Here is a 16828-nt window from a genome sequence, read left to right as displayed (position 1 = left end):
GTGAGTTCATGCTGTAGCTGTTGTTTTTCCAGATGAACCAGCAAAGGACCTCAATACTAACAAGACAGTGGCTTTGGCTATCCCAGGAAAGCTACCCCAGCCTTGGAGATGCTGAAAGACACCTCTGGGATCATACAAATGGGCATTTAGTCCATCAGAGTGTTCAGTGACAGCAGAGAGTAACTCTGAAGGTGAGCAGCAGTTCTGTCAATTATATTAAGAGCCAAGGAGCTCCATTGCACTAAATGAGATAGTTGAATCCCACATGCTTTATTCACAATAAACTGTTTTGTCAATTCTGGAATGCCACAATCTTCCTGAAAAAGCTTTTGCTTCTTGGGAATGCTGTTTTCAGTTCACCTGCATGAAGCAGTGGATCTCTCAGAAATCAAGCTGTCTGTAAGTTTTGTGGGACTTCAGCTCTGGTCCCGTCACCCCCCACAGGCAACTGAGAACCTCTTGTTTTGCCTCAGGCTCTTGGCAGGACCAGATGGTCCTTCCCATGATAGAGTCCTGTTGGCAGGCCCTTTTTAAAAGGGCAGTAAAGTGACTGCATGATTTACCAGTTGGTATAAACACACCTGAACATCTGTTTCCACAACCACGCCTGTGGTCACACCACCACAAGGAATGACAACCCTTTGGCCTGGGCAAGACCAAAATATGGTTCCATTGAGATGATGTTCTTCTGGGACGCCTCCCTGAAGTGTCAAGTCCTCAAATCCAAAGCCTATTTCCTAGTTAGTGCCTACCTTAAAGGGAAAGATTTTTGTACCCAAGACCAGTAACACTCTTGCCCTCTGAGCATTCCTTAATCAAACAGATCTTCCAAAGAAAACTCACTTGACAGAAAGTAATGGCATAATCTGTCCTCCTGTATTTTTTTGTATCAATGTAGGAAAAATTAAGTCAGTGAGAAAGGCTTATCCCCAACATTAGAGCTTCCTTACTACATTCTTTCCTAGGAATATCCTGGGACTACTTAAAGCTGCTTGGGAAACCCACAGGACTCCCACAGGGGTGGGAGTAGCATAGGCTGGAATTGCTTTAATGAAGTATGGCTAGACTAGATCACAGAATGAAGAGAAGCAGAGCAGACAGAAGTATCAGATGCTGATTGCCAGGAAAGCCTGGGTAGTTATGCATTCATCCCTTGGTACACCCCTGTGCTAAACACTGAGGTTTTTATAGCAACTCTGCAGTCAATGCCAAAATTGTCCCTCTTATCAATAGGCTTTATCTCCCGTTTGGCTGACTTATAGTTAAAGATCCATTTCTTTCTAAAGTGTACAGCCAGAAGGCAGGGTAGAGAGGATATGAGGTAGTGATTTCAAAGGTGTGCAAAAGCATTTCTTTGTCAGCAATGGAGTAAAATGACACAGTCTTCTTTTGTAGCTCCAGGAAAACTCCAACCTTCAGTGGTTTGTCCTTGTGTAATAATGTTTCTTGATTCTTATGCCATGCTGACAACTGTTTTTTAGGACCCAGCCATTCTATACACCAGGAATGCTCAGTTCTTCCCAATTTCTCCCTCTTACCAATCATTTCATGAGCAACTCCGACAGCCCATCCATCACTGTCCTTGGTAATTACTTCCCAGTAGTGGCACCCAGTAGAGAAGCCCTGTGAACACATCACCTGGCTGATGCAGAATCTTTTGGGTGATGGTTGGTAAGTGGTCAGGTAGCTGGAAACCACCACTCTCCTGTTCTGGGCTGTGAGTGCCAAGCGCTCGTGTACTCTTGTGGGGTCAAAAGTCACATCCTCTGCCCCTGGAAGACAGAAAGAAAAATCATCTCACATGCAGGGATCAAGAAGGCAGGTGCAACCCTGCTCCAGAAGAGAAATGAAACCCAACGATCATACCATAAATCTAAATCAAAGTTCAAGAATCCTCAAACCACACACTATCAACTGCATCTTGGGCATACTGAAACATTTAACAGGCATATCTGTGTAAATATCCATGACAGACTCATATGCACTCCAGTGGAAATGTGGAAGTACCTTGGACTCTACAAGATGGATTTTATTCCTAGCCACAATTTTTTTTAATTGCCTTTTTCTCAATAATAAATGGGATGCTTACCTTAATAAAGTTTACATCTGTTCACTGGGACAAGTTCTTACATATTTTATCAGCAAAAGCATTTGTTTTCTGTGGTAAGATACAGCTGTTCCAGTGTGTTGATTGTAAAAATGTTTCTGTCAAAACGATGCAGAATTCAAGTAACAACTGGAGTAATTACAGCTAAACAGCAAAGATCAGTGAGGTGCAGTAACTGCCTGTACACCAGCTCAGACTCTGCAGCCAGCACAAGTTACCACAGAGCTTACATGAATCAGGTTTCTTATCTGTTTTTTATCCTAAATGAGCAGTCAGGTACAGGGTTACATTATGTGTCAATAACTGATTCATTCACGGCAACTCCATTGTGTTTCCATGCTTCAGTAAACAGCCACATCTCCTACTGATATTGGCAAGGACAAGTTTCCTTCAGCAAATCCAGTCTCAGGGTCACCTGGATGTTGTTAAGAGTCCTGCTGGCTTGGATACTTACACTGAGAAAACTGGCTGGAAATGTTTGGTTCAGGACTTTCAGCTGCAGACTCTGGAGATGATGAGCAGACACTTGGCTCCTCATATGAGTCTGGAGGTTGCACTAAATACAAAAATAAGTTAAGTGTTAAGGCATTTCTGCAAAATGTACATAGGGAATATTTAAGCTTCTAAAGGAAAACACACATTAATTAAACCCAACTACTGGTTCAAGTACAAAACAAGGAGTTGCTTTTCTTGATTGTGCAAATTACAAAGAACGAGTAGGCAAACATTTTTACTCAAAATTAACAAAACACTGTACACTGCTGTGGTCAGAAGGGAGCTGTCAGAAAAGTGAGACAGGTAAAGCAGTTGGATTGTTCTATGCAGATAAAGCAGTTTCCATCTTAAAATTTTTTACTGTCTTCTTTATTCTTTTGCTGAGTATTGTGTTTCTTGTTTTATTTGCATATGCATTTCAAAAGCACAAAGTAATTTCTTTTCTATTTGTTAGATCCACTGCCTTTAAGAAAAAGATTTCAAAATAAGGGAAACTCACCTGGTGGGAGTTGCTGAGCATAATTCTTCAAGAATAAAATTTCCAACTTTCTCTTAAGATCTTCTACACCACTTTTGATAACATTAAGCTTCTCATCAAGTGTAATTTTATTAATGGTTGAAGGTGAGCCTTCATTCCTCTGCCTCTCAGATAAGTCACTCTAATAACGACAAAGTATCAAGGGAAAGATGTAAACAACAGCAGTTATTTCATCTCACAGATCAGATTATAATACAAAGCCCCAGTGGAAAAAGAGCAGTGATCTCTACAAGAATCTTATTCTTTGTATAAAAAGTTTCCTTCATAGGACAGTTACCTGGGCAAAACAACCTGAAATCTTACAAAAAATAGCAAAGGATATTCTTATTAAAAAATAAAAATACTGTGTTTTCCCTAAGAAACTGAAAATTTGATTATTTTTCTTATATGTATATATATATATATAATTTCCATAAGTATTCATATGAATACACAAAGTTACTCTTTTTAAACTTCCTTCTTCTTCGAGAAGCAAAACTGAAAGTTTGAACATGTATTAGTGGGAGGAAAGGGTAATGTTAGTTTGCCCAAATTTAGAAATTGTGGAAATCTACATCTGAAATTGCTGTTAGTCTGTGTGTACAGTCTGTAGGAGCAAACAGCCTTTGGAGGCTGGATTAATCTCTTTTGCAGGTGGATATCTCAAGTAGGCCAGATAATTCTAGAAGTACCCATTTCTCCTCAAAGCCTGTAACAGGACCCTGGATCAAGTGAATTCCAATGTGGGCACCTGTGCCTGGAATTCCAATTCTGTCTCATGGCACTTCCACACCCAGTGAGCCTCACTCCAAATTCCTGCTGGCTAACTTGCATCACTTGGCACTTTTGTTTTCAACATCAAAACGGGCTCTGTGCAATCTGAAGTGCTTTACCTGTGTCTTTTGAGGGCTCTTGACGTGTTTTCCCCAAGAAAGTTGTTGCAAAACATTTAATAACTATATGAGTTCTCCGACTTGCATACCTATGTGTAAGTACAAATTCTGGAAAATAAAAAGATCATGAAAGATCCTGACTTCAGATTTGACTGAGGACTGGATTTCAGCCCTGCAGCTCCCACTTCATTCCAGCTCACTAATATCCTTGGAAAAAATCTAGTTCTGAATTGCATTTCCAGGCTGTGCTTCTTTCAGTACTTTTTTCCTCAGAATTTCTCACTCCACATTCTCCCTGCTGCCAGCAATGTCCATGGATTGGCACCATTGTCTCTATGAGAATGGTGCAGTGGGGACCTCAAAGGTGCTCTGTAAGTATTCAGCTATCCCAGACATTGAGCTTGAGATTTTCTACTCATATTCTGCCACTTCATTTCATCACTTACAGTTTGGGCTTTGATGTCTGTGAGCTGCTGAATAGTCTCTTCAATTTTCTGTTGAGCAGCTTTTTGCTCTTGTTCAATGAACATCAGTGTGTTTCTCTCTTGTCTTTCAACATATTCCTTCATGCAACAGAAATATTCAGTAATCTGGCTTTTGATCTGAGATGTATATTCCTGAAAGGCAGAAAATATGGAGTTCATTGTGTGGCTAGGAAAGATGCAAGGAATATGAGAATTACTGTCCCATCTAATGTGCTCTTTGACCGACCCCTGCAGACCAGAAAACTTTATTCAAAGGAATAAAAATACATTTGACACTACCCTGCATTACATGCAATCAGATTTGGGGCATGTTAAAGATCATGACTATTTTATGGCCAGTGGACTCTGCTAGACAACTCAGAAAGTTCAATATTCCCTCTTATGATTTGTCATTTGCATCTAAGTGTACCAGAAACATTTAGGCTACTCCAGGGATAAGCAGAAAAATGCAATAATGTACAACTCCAGGGGCATCTGTGCCAATCAAGACACAAATTAGCGCAGCTGATGCCATATATTCGTTCTCATCAGTAAAAACAGAATTGTGACAGAAAAGAAGGAAACAAAAAGGCAGATTCCTGCTGTGAGCCGGAAGGCAACCCTGCAATTACATCTCCAGCCCAGAACAGAAAGTTTCAGTAACAGGAAGTTACTGTAGGTGATGAATGTACAATGTGTACCTTTGTTTTATTGAGATCTTTCTTCAACAGGTGGAGGGTCTCTGCAGTTATTTCTTGTTGCTTGGAGCTCTCCCATATCTCTTCCTCCTTTAAATTGACACAACGTACTATTTATCTATATAAACCTCAGAGAAAGCATGACTAGGTTAAGCAGCAGGATAATCAAAATCCCCTGTATCATTGACATTAGTTAAGCAATGGACTGGTTGAGGAGGTGCCTGAAAGACACAATTCTGAGTAGGAATAATCACAAATGAAGTCAACATCAACAGTCACCAATTAATTACATGTTCAACTATAATTGTGGGCTTCAATATGCTCTTAGCTTGACTGAGGAAGACATATATATACTAAAATAACGAAGGTCAACACATTTTTCTCATCCCCTCCTCTGGGAGTAGTTTTAAGCGGAGACCTGGACCATGAACCTGTCCCATTTTGTGCCATGAAGCTGGGTGGAGCTGTAGCACTCTCTAATAATGTGTACCTCCAGCAGTCTCCAGAGCCATGCTGATGCAATAAATAACACCCAGCACAACGAAGTCGCTTATTACTATTGTGCATCAGCCAAATATGTACACGTATTAGCTCTTCTAATTCAGCTATGCAACTCTCAGTGTGTCGGACACCACCAGTGAGCCCCAAACACTGCGTTAGCCGAACCCATCTGCTCAATGCGTTAGTGTGCCCTGGGATGGAGAGGACGGAGCCCCGGGCTACGCTGGGGATGCCGTGGGATGGAAACCCGAGCTGTCCCGAGGGTGCCGCTGGCGCTGTCGCAGAATGTCACGGGCAGGAGTGCCTGGGTGTCGGGGGACGTCACCCCGGGATGTTCCGGGGTGTGGCGGAGGAGCCCCGAGATGTCGGGGATGGAGCCCCGGGCTGCCTCCGGCCGTACCTTCTCGCCAGGTCCCCGGCCCGCCGTGCTCAGGTGGTTGCAGGCAGCAGCTCCACAGGGTTCCGGCTCCTCCTGCGCTTCCAACTTTTCCTTCAGCTCCCGCGGGATGAGGCTGAGCAGCGCGGCCAGCTCGCGGTTGGGCCGCAGGTGCCGGGGCTCGAAGGGGCGGCGGCAGAGCGGGCACGGGGCGCGGGGCCGGCCCCCGCAGTAGCGGAGGATGCAGCCCCGGCAGAAGCTGTGGCCGCAGCCCGTGAGCCGCACGGGCTCCGCGAAGAGCTGCAGGCAGCAGGAGCACTGCAGCTCCAGGACGCGCTGCAGCCGCTCGAGCTCGATGACGGCGGCCATGGCCCGGCCCGGGGCGGAGCGCAGCGGCCGCGCAGTTTCCATTTCCCCGGGCCCCTCCTCCGGGGCCGCTCCGGGTCTGTCCGGCTCTGTTCTCCTCTGCTTTTCCCACGTGCCTTACTCGCAGGATTTGGGCTGCCGCTAGATTTGGGCTGTGACGCACAGACTTGACTTGACTTTCATTGACTGTCCAAAAAGTCCCCGTTATCTGCACTATTTCATTTCCACCGCGAATTTCCCGATTTTGTAATAGTGAGAGTTGCTGACATGGGCAGTCTGCTAACCCAGCCGGGAGAGCAGTGGCAGCACATTGCAGACCCCGTCTGACTGAAGTCCAGGCTACTGGAGGGACCAAACCCTTGTGAGGTCACCCCGAGCTACTCACGTCATCTCAAAATAACAATTAACAAATGAAGACTGATACTGTTCCCCGTACAAGTCAAAAGTTGCTTTCTGTTGATTTCAGGAGGTGCAGAATTAGGCTGTTTAACAGAATTGCTGAAGCACCATGTGAGCTAGAACAAATGGGGTTATGTGGGGACAGAGCCTAGAACACAGGGAAGTTCACGGGAGCATATCAACAAGTAAAACCGCTCCACGTTGCTCAGAGCTGGACCATGAGCTGGCTGAGAAAGGCAGAATGATGATCCCACTCAATTCCTTTGCACTACTGGGGGAGTGGGGGTGGGGAGAAAGAAGAATTAGTGTCACTAATTCCTGCAAGTATTGGCACTTCTCATTTCTGCAAAAAAAGAACTATTTTGAGTATCTCAAATACTGCCAATTGTCAGCAGAAGGTAGAAGCCTCACCAGAAACTTGGTCTGCAAGACTTCCTCTTGATTTGCAAAATAAGGCTATCCGTAAAGAAGAATTAAATGTGTGAATGACTTGCTGCTTGGTAGAACCAGATCTCAGACTTTGTGTTGAGGCGTGGAAACACTCAGTGCTCTCTGTCAGCCAGTGCAACCTCCATCAGTTCCTGCACACAGTGGTACCTGATGAGAAGGCTCCCCTCTAACACTGCACACCAGTCCTCATTCATGGAGTGTTTGCAAACAAGTCACTGAAGAAAATACTTTAAACATTTGTTTCTGCCTTTCAATGTTCAGTCTAATCAAGCTCATTAAGCTTCATCTGTTCTTAGGTGAGACAGATAAGTGTATGCTCATCCTGTACTCTCAATGTATTCACCAGGGCACCATGTGGGGTTGTGCTTTACAAAAAAATTCATTGGATGTTGGATTTGCCACTTACATAAAAGCCAAACAGCCAAACAGTAGAGACTGTTGAAAGCAAAGAGCTAGAAGCATCTGTGTGATTCCATTAGAGGAGTGATTCCATTACAGTATCCTCCACAATTTAAACCTGGCTTGTTTTTTTATTGTGCCAGAAATGTAGCGCTGTAAGAAACATTCAACCCACTCTGTTGAAAACAGCCCTGCAGAAGCTGCAGCCAGGTAAAATGTAGCTGCCTGCCTGCTCCTTCCTGTGGACGTCAGAGCTGGGTGATGACTTCGTTCAAGGCATCTATCCACTCCCTCTGCTTCCTGTCATTCTCACAGATAAACACAAACTCTCTTGCTGGTGTGACCAGAGTAATCACTGGCTTTTTCTTCTTCATGCACACTTTCTGGGGTAAATCATCTCGTACTTCGTATCCCTCATCCCTCCTTCCAATGAAAATCTGGCCCTGTGCAAATGCATCCTGGAAAGGAGGAAGCAGAAGACAGCCATTAGGCAGCAGGCAGTGGAGCTCCAGTAGACACTGCTCTATCCTTTGACATGGAACAGGATCTGGGGATACACGGAGGGGAACCAGTGACACAGACTGGTGACACCAGCAGGGAACATACTAAGGAGTATTTTGCACCCACAGGCACTCTCAGGAGAAGGCAGGGCCCCACCCTCACAGAGCTGGTTGGTAGGTGTTCAGAAGGGGAAGGGAAGGACTTTCCCATGGCTAAAGCAGTGCTAGGAAGCAGGATACTGGGGCTGTCAAGCCCCTGATACTGGAATATCGCTCATCTTGGCTAAGGTTACAGACACAGAGGCACTAGGGCTGGGGAAGAGGGAACATGAACACCACAGGCAGTAGCAATTACTTTTAAAAGATCTTCCTCACAGCCACCGTACAGGCCAGAGTTCCCAACCAGCTCAGCTTCAGAGACATCCTTTGGCAAGGGAGATGGGCTCTTGAGACTGGGCTTGCTCTAGTCTGGCACAGCCACTGGAAAAGGTGGATGAGAACAGACCCTTCCTCCCCACCTGCTTCATGAAGGGGCTGTGGAACAAAGAACACTCCTCTTACCAGTGGATTTTTAAAGTATATCAGGTTCCTTTCTTGAGAATCCAAGCAGAACCAGCGTACCTTAAAGGCCTCCTTCTGCTGCAAGGAAATGGTAAAAATTCTTTAAAGACCCAAGTCTCAAAGTGGACTTTGGTCTATTCAAATGCCAAGACCACAAATGACTCAGAGCTGGAGTTCAGTTTCCTTCATCCCTCCAACTGGTAACAGGACTGCTATGTGCAGCCCTCAACTCTTCTCCCTGGGCTCAAAATACAGATTTACATTCAATGACAATCCTTTGGGCAGGCACATAATCAAATTAACAGGATTAAGGAAGTTGCATGAAACGGATTGAAAGCACTGCAGAGAACAGCCCCTGAGCCAGTGGTGATAGTGAAGAGAATGAGAAATTAATTGCAACAATCTGAACAATCTGATCAGGAAAGTTGTTATCCCTGGAATTTTGGGTGCACAATACTATAGTTTTCTAAAGTGCTAATTCCATCAGCTACACTCACCTGACCATTCCTGAGCTATTAATTGCTCCAGGCTGAACGGAAGAGGCCTCTTCTAGGACTCACCTGAGTTTATGCAGAACTTAGGCCTCAGGAGAAAAAAAAACACAAAATCTTTCACATGCAAGTACCTGCAAAAGAAGTGCTGGAACACTGGCACAAGCTGGGCCAAAACCCAGCATATTCAGTATCAGAACTGTACACTGAACTTTGTAATGGTACTTGGCTCATGGTTCACTCAGAGGAGAGCAAGGCAAGTGCCTGTGTTCAAACAAGACCTTAGATCTTTATCTCCTCCTTCAGCAGTGCCCAAAACCTCGCTCTTCTGTTCCCACAGTACTGGCCCAAACACTTTCCACAACAAAACAAACCAAATTATTGGTTTCACTGTAGAGAAATTTGCTCAAATGACACTTTGCTGCTCTAAGTAGATATGACTTATGTGCAACTGACTCTTAAGTGAAACAGAGAAGTAGGGGGGATCAGTCAGAACACTTCATGCTCTGCTGTGGCAGGAGCTGCAGTTGGCAGATACAGCAATCCATGTGGTGCTGTGTAACAGCACTTTGCATGTCCATTGACACCTAATCCCCCTTGCTTACTCTTCAAGGATTCTTCTTCCTGATCTTATTTTCCACATAAAATAAAACATGGTCCCAAAGAACATGACAGGCTTGAATAAAGTATCTTTTATTAACCCAGGAAGCAGAGTCACTGAGCAAATCTTTTACAAGTCAGCATCATTGAACTACCAAATATTATCTATCTGGAATGTTCCTGTTTGTGTAATGCCAAGTATGCACTTACTTTTGGTCCTGTTTTCTCCATATATCCTTCCTTGACAAAATTTCTTGTGATCCTGGGTATGAGCTAGGAGAACACAAACACAAAAAAGTCTGCATCTGTATCAGCCTAAACCAGGACAGGCTGTCTCATTCAAGATTGTATTTCTGTTCTGTTTTTGTCAAAGTTAATCACCGTCAATTGTGGCTTTTGGGGTCTGGGATTTTTTTGGCTGCTTGGTAAAGGGAAGTCTGAAGTAACAAGAAACATAACCTTTTTGACAGATTACACTGTATAAGGATCACATGGAGACTTCAAGGCCTCAAGTACTAAGTTATTGCATGTTATTCAGTGTGGCCATTCCCTGGACCAAGCACCTGAATCTGTCAGAAGAAGTGAGAAAATGTTTTCCCATGCTATGTTTGGCTAGACTGTTTCAAGCCTTGTCCAGTCCTCACCTCAGGCTCAGGAACATTTGGGAAGGCTATTCTGAGATAATGGTAACGTGCTGCCCGAATAGCATTGAACCAATCAACAATCTCCTGGGAAAACAGCAAACACAACATAAAGATTAATGAGAAGAGTAAGAGCACTGCTTCTCCAAAATGTCCTTCTCCTTCCTCTTCATAGAGAGGTACTTTCTCCCCAAGGGGCAGAGAGAGTCAGTGATTTGTCCCAGACACCTGAAAAACATTGACCCTTAAAAAAAATTTAAGAATGCCCCTCCTGTGAGGTTCAAGACATTCTCAGTGTGGACAGTCACCCAAGTCTGTATACACAGGCTTTTTCAGTTGATTCAGTTATGGTCATTTAAAACCTTTGTACCTGGAAAGACACAAGAACTCTGTCAAAGGAAGAAACAGAAGTCTAACAACATCTATAGAGATAGTTTTTTAAATTATCATTATTGGCTTGGAAATAATGTAGAACAATATTCTCTATGCATGTCAAGAATTTAACCATGGAATTGTGTAAAACCACGAGGCGGTTACCTTACAGAGATTTACATCCATGCACCACTTAAAGACTATCCAAAGGGTGAGGTTGACTATATGCCCCAACAGAAAAGGAGCAAGATGCTACTGTTAGGAGTATCAAATTCTGCAACTTCCTATATTTTACAAGTTTTAGTGATGCCATATAAAGCCAGATCTTGCAGACACAGTAACTCTTCTAAAATACAGATCCAACACCTAAGCATCTTGCTTACTCCAGAATCTCTATTATATTCACCTTTCCACTTTCGTGATATACAAAAAGGTTCCTTGTTTGACCATCTGTGATGTATGTGATCTGCAGCCCATGATTGTGTCCTATTTTCTCCACCTGGAACATTGCATTCAGAGTCTCAATGCTGATAACGGCTTTTGGACCTTTGGACTGTGAAATGAAAAGCATCACTGTATTAAAATGCTCTCAGGGAATGTATTTCAGGACAGGTCAGCTGTATGAGACCTAGATCCCTACTGAACAGAAAGCAGACATCCTAAAATATCTGAATATTTCATATACCTGAAACATAAAGCCTTAATTACATGCAACATAAAACCACTTGCAAAGATTCCTTGACAAATGCTGGGTCACTATTAAAGTGAACTATCACAAGGAACGAGTCTATCTCCAGCCTCCTAGTTAGAGAACAGTTAGCCACAGTCTTTCACAGAAAGGAGCTGTGTTGAGAACCCTGCTGCAGGAGCTGATGAGAGGATATTTTGGTAATGTAGCAGGTAACAGCTGCCAGCAGATCTCTTCTTTGTCTTGCTATTCAACTGCCAGCATCCATTTCCTCTGTTCACTACACAAAAGGAGGCTGCAGCATTGAGATGAGAAAAAGAACTAAATCCAAAATTGCCCAATATACCACATATGTTAATGGGGAAACATCTGGATTCCTCTAAGCACAGGCTGGCTACAAAACTAGAGACAAAGCTGCTTGTGCTGGGTTTTGCCTACAAAGAGCAAGGTCTGAGGATGGGTGTTGACCTGCTACCAGTGGTCAGTTCTAGCTGAAGAACTCACTTCTTTGCTGTAGTACTTCATCACCCCTTCCCTTGCTGATAGGAGAAATTGCCTCTTCTGGAACTGTCTGCGCCCCTTGCCAAGCTTCCAGAGGCATCCTTCACGGCTGCCTGCAGACCAGACAGATAAGTGTCAGAGAAGGGTGGCACAAGTGCAGGACAAATTAGCTAAGGGTGAGCCAGCACAGTTTCAAGTCTCTTCTCCATCTGAGAATTTTCCCCTCATATGAAAAAAATCAGTGGAAGAAATAGAGAACTGTAAGATCTGAATGCACCCTTGCACTTGTGTAAGTGCCTTTTCTTAGGAGTTTCTTCTCAAAGCTAGACTCAAAGCACTGACCGAACATGCAGCAGTTCAAATGTGACAAGCCAACCTCAGAGACCTCCAAAGCTGCCAATAGAACATTGTGCTGTTGGCTGTGAGGCTGAGACCTCCCTGACAATCCTTTTACCTGCAGAACAGGGATCTTGGCTGACTTGGGTGTCAAAAAATTCCCCACGCTCATATTTAGCTCTAATCCACTGCTGTCTTAAAACCCTGGAAAAGGAAAACATGGATAAAGGTGATCTGTCTCTACTCTAGTTTCAGCAGCCAGCCAGGGGGACCTGTGAGGGAAGCATATGTGAAGCTCTGCAGCAGTGAATACACCATCAACTTACATGCAGTCACAGGACTTGGGGATGTAATAGTATGGAGGGACCTTTGCCTCATATTTAGCTTTGGCCCAGAGATTCCCATGACTCTTCATAAACTGAAATACAAAATAATAACAGTTAGGGGTGCCACTGCAAATCAACACCATGTCATGAACATAAAATGAGACTTGTATCAAAGGGAGTGCTGCACTTTTCACCGAGTCTTGCCATAACTCTCAGTGTGTATTTGCATACATTTATAAATTCCCTTTGGCATTATAGCTTGCTATTTTTAGGTGGATGCAGCTTTTTCAGTATTTACAGTTCTGTGTGTGAAGGAATACAAAACTGTGGTTGTTGATGAAAAGAACAAAAGAAAATTAGGAGAAAATTTGTTTATGATCTCCCTATTCCTTCATCTCTTCCCAGATATTAAATGGGATTGTATTATTAACACAATTTAACTAAATGATGAGAGGCTGAACCACTATTTAAGAAGAGTATGGTGCTTTCTTAATTGAACATACTACCAAGAAGTATTTGTGGGCTTCTAAACCACAGTGAGAAGTTACTGTGTATATAAAAATGCACATCACAGACTGTTAGGAACATGGTCTTCTATCAGAGTAATTTGATTGAGCAGGTCATAAAAAACCCCCTAAAGTTACCCATGCAATTAATTTGGCTCTGTGTGGTTCTGTTGCACTGTCCATGGTGGATGGTACAGGAATTACATGGCAGAGGAGGTTATGAAATGTGGAGAATTACTGCTTTTTCCTCTGTACCTCTATTAAATTACTCTCCCAGAAGTCAAGCCGAAGGGATTTGACTCTGCTGATTTCAGGAAGATTGCGATGAATTCCAGAGCAAGTCAAACAAATGAATATTCCAAGTTTGTAAGAAGCCCACTCTGGATCTAGATAAAAACACAAATAAATTAATACACAGGAAAAGGCACAGCCACTGGTAAAGGTGAAAACCCACATGTGATGCACAGCCCAGGCTTCACACCTAATAAGTACCTAATAATGCCCCATTGCTTATGGCTGCCACTTCACTGTGGTCAGGGGAACAAACAATACCTGCTTTCTTCAGTGAACGATGTGGCCCCTGCGTTTGTACATTCTTTAACTGCCTATTTGCTTCAAAACTAAGGTGACTGTGCAGGCAGGTGAGTGATGATGGAAAAGCTCAGCTAATTGCTAGGTCTGCATTAAAAGCCGCTGTTACTGAATTAACAATGGAAGGAAGGTGCTGACAATGTGCACTCTGGTACAACAGAGTATAACCATTTGCAGAGAGGACTGTTGCTGCCCGTGAAGGCTCCTACTCTTGCCTGCTATTTATCCCTGCTATCATCCCCTGAAGCAGCTTTGACAGGCGGATCCCTATAGGCATTAAGTGTTCTGGCAAGGCCATTTCCTTGCATTGCGCCATCGTCCACTTCTCCCTATCACGCTGAACAGAAGCAACTTGACGCCTTCTTCAGCTTCTGCTGGCTCCCGCCCGACCCACCCGAACGGGTGCCAGCCCGGAGCGGGGGCTCTGGGGTGTTTTCCGTGCTTTTCTCTGACCCAACCCTTGTGCAGAGACGTCCTCCGAACTGCAAATCCACCCCACGCACCGTCCTCCTCCTGCAGCCTCATACCCTGTCCACAAATAACCAGGGGAAGCGCCTGGTGCCGAGGTGGTTTCCTGCCCCCTGCGGCGGTCCCCTGGCCCAGCGGGGCTGCTCCCCGAGAGCCGTGTCCCGGAGCGGGCCGGGACCGTCCTGCAGCCGCCCTGCGGGTCCCCGAGAGGACGCAGCTGCGGAGCGGGACGAGCAGCGCCCAGCCGGCGGCACAGCCCGAGGGGGCGGCCGGTCCCTCGCCACGGCCGCTGTCCGCTCGGAAGCGGGTCCGGGGGCCGAGGGGCAGTGCCCGGCGGAGCCGCCTTACCTGGGTCCCCGCAGTCGGCGCAGCGATCGTTACCGGTGCCGGCCGCCCTCTGCAGCTCCAGCAGCAACACCTTGTTGTGCTCGTAGTCCATCGCAGCCGGTGCCCGGCGCGGAGTCTGCGGGAGGCTCGGCCCAGCCGAGAAATGAGGAACCGGAGCGGCCCCGGCGCCCGGGACGCCCCGTCCCCTCCCGACCCCTCCCGTGTCCCCCCGGACGTCTCCTCCTACGGGCGGGTCGGGGCGCGCGGCCCCCCCGGCCCGCGGGCACTCGCCCATCGTGCCCTACCCGGCCCGGTCCCCGCCAGCTTTCCCCAGCGAGTCGCAAGTTCCTGCGCTGACAGTCCATTACTAAGGGGCCTGTGTCCAGGAGGGCTCGCAGGCGCACCTCCAGGCTTGCCTCAACCCCACCTCTCTAAAAAACAAGTTTACAAAGCTGGCTGGGTAACAGAGCAGCAGTCGGGCCGCAGACAGCGATCAAAGCGCCGGTGTCACCGGGACAGCCGAGTCCCGCTCTGCCCCACCGCCAGTGCTCCGCCCGAGCTCTGAGGGAGCTCGGTGACAGCAAGCAGTGCCAGAAAAACCCTCGCGCGTAGCTCAACGCAGGGACAATACTGCGTTTCAACCTTACTGAAAATGTTCCTCTTCCATGACAAAGCAAATGGCAAAAAGTCTGTGACTTAATATTGTTTATCTAAAACAAGGGAAAAGACAAAGAGAAAAAGGTGAAACAAAGATTTTTTTAAGTAGGTGAATTAATTCAGAAAAAGATTAAGAGATATTCAAACAGTTTTCTAGTTTGAGGTTAAATTTAATTAGCATTGCTATAGTGCAGGAGTACACAATGCTTCTTTAGTAAAGTTTATCTACAATCTTGTAAAAACACTGTAATTTTGTACATGACTAAACACTAGACACGTATTAGCAGTTCCAAAACCTTTCTTCCATCTCCTACTAAATAGTATTATGAATTTATTTGTAACAATTGTGAAATTATGAAATACACAGCAGCAGAATATCTGACAAGTTGTTCAACTACCTACATAGAATCTCTTTTCAGCACTCACCCTCTAGGAACTGCACGCTGGAATGTAAACCTGGATTTAATTTTCCCCAGGTAATCTTGCAAGCCATACACCAAAGCTTTTTGCTAGCTTAATTTTAGTCTCCTTGCAACTCCTGTGGAATAAAAGGAACGTTTTGTATGACATTTGAGGAGTGGTTATTTATGTCTATCTTTTACAAAGACTTGAGATACTTGCTCTCAAAAGGGTCCTTCCCTCCTCCACCACTACTCTGCATTAACACAGTCTAAGCCTTTGGCTCATTCTTGCAACCATAACTTTTTTCTATATTATTCATGGGATGGTAGAATAATGTGACTCCCAGGTACATTCAGGAAAGCAATATTGGAATGACAGGAAAAAGCTTGAAACTTGGTTGAGATTTCCTCAAGAAGAACAAGGTTACTGGTTTTGTTTTTAAGTTGCTGTACACATACTAGTAACTGCTGCTTAAATGGGAGAGAGTAATTGTGAAACTCCAGGGTTGTTTTCACTTGTGATTTCAAGACACAGAAGTTAGCTGGAGTACATAAAGGACTAATCAGGGCCCAAACTATTGCAGGAAAATATTTTTCATCAAAAGCAGGCAAATTTCACAGTACTAGAATGGAGCTTGTGAAGCATTTCCTTCTAAGCAGAGTTAATCAAAACCAGCCCCACATCCCTTTTCCTCAAGCCCATCCCTCCTGGAAACTTGCACACAAAAGATGCTCATACCTGATGCATAAAAATCCAAAGGTGCTAATTTATCAGAACTCAAGTCATCACACACAGATTATCTTTCATTCAGAGTAGCCTGAGGTGATTTCATGTTGTAAATACCTGATCAAGAAGGGAAATACTTGAATTCCACCTTACCTTGTGGACACCACAGCAGATTCCACAAACTTCTTAAGGCAGTTATTAAAACCAGAGAGCTGACTTCAAAATAAAGTAAATTGTCTCTCACTGCTTTCTAATTTGGGTCTTTCAAATTACCCCTGAATTTCCTATAATACTACTACTTAATAGGACTTAGTTCTGATTTATGTAGGTCCTCACTGTAACCCAGTTAGATTGATATTGCCTTTAGAAAGCATTGAACAGATACACTCTTACTTTAATATTTTAAAAAAATTTTAAAATGTGTATTTATTTATTTTTACAGATCATACAGGAGAAGCATAGACTGTTGA

The 16828-nt window shown here is 44.6% G+C and overlaps 2 protein-coding genes across 2 annotated transcripts; both read right to left on the bottom strand.

Moving 5' to 3' along the window:
• Nucleotides 1–1236: 1236 nt before the first annotated feature.
• On the bottom strand, nucleotides 1237–6420 carry RNF135 (ring finger protein 135). The gene is made up of 6 exons (XM_062506424.1): nucleotides 6076–6420; nucleotides 5178–5264; nucleotides 4459–4629; nucleotides 3102–3261; nucleotides 2562–2663; nucleotides 1237–1772 (listed from the first exon to the last, which is right to left on the bottom strand). Exons 1-6 carry the CDS (start codon nucleotides 6418–6420, stop codon nucleotides 1237–1239), a joined length of 1401 nt encoding a protein of 466 aa, XP_062362408.1.
• A 1493-nt stretch (nucleotides 6421–7913) lies between these two features.
• Nucleotides 7914–14685, bottom strand: ADAP2 (ArfGAP with dual PH domains 2). The gene is made up of 10 exons (XM_062506567.1): nucleotides 14595–14685; nucleotides 13443–13573; nucleotides 12682–12773; nucleotides 12474–12559; nucleotides 12023–12132; nucleotides 11237–11383; nucleotides 10462–10545; nucleotides 10028–10090; nucleotides 8727–8804; nucleotides 7914–8123 (listed from the first exon to the last, which is right to left on the bottom strand). The coding sequence occupies exons 1-10, from the start codon at nucleotides 14683–14685 to the stop codon at nucleotides 7914–7916; spliced, it is 1092 nt and encodes a 363-aa protein (XP_062362551.1).
• Nucleotides 14686–16828: the final 2143 nt, after the last annotated feature.

This window comes from Cinclus cinclus, chromosome 20 (genome assembly GCF_963662255.1).
Source record: "Cinclus cinclus chromosome 20, bCinCin1.1, whole genome shotgun sequence".
NCBI lineage: Eukaryota > Metazoa > Chordata > Aves > Passeriformes > Cinclidae > Cinclus > Cinclus cinclus.
Note: the sequence above shows the minus strand (reverse complement) of the source record. Positions and strands in the feature narration are given on the sequence as shown.

Excerpts from the sequence above, each read along its gene's own strand:
- ADAP2 (XM_062506567.1), bottom strand. The coding sequence starts at position 14,685 with ATGGACTACGAGCACAACAAGGTGTTGCTGCTGGAGCTGCAGAGGGCG. Across the intron at positions 10,546-11,236 it reads TATATCACGAAAGTGGAAAG|GAGATTGTTGATTGGTTCAA; the intron begins GTGAATATAATA and ends CTGTTTTCCCAG. Across the intron at positions 8,124-8,726 it reads TATACTTTAAAAATCCACTG|GATGCATTTGCACAGGGCCA; the intron begins GTAAGAGGAGTG and ends CCTCCTTTCCAG.
- RNF135 (XM_062506424.1), bottom strand. The coding sequence starts at position 6,420 with ATGGCCGCCGTCATCGAGCTCGAGCGGCTGCAGCGCGTCCTGGAGCTG. Across the intron at positions 4,630-5,177 it reads AAGATCTCAATAAAACAAAG|GAATATACATCTCAGATCAA; the intron begins GTACACATTGTA and ends TCTGCCTTTCAG. Across the intron at positions 1,773-2,561 it reads TTCCAGCCAGTTTTCTCAGT|GGGCAGAGGATGTGACTTTT; the intron begins GTAAGTATCCAA and ends TCTGTCTTCCAG.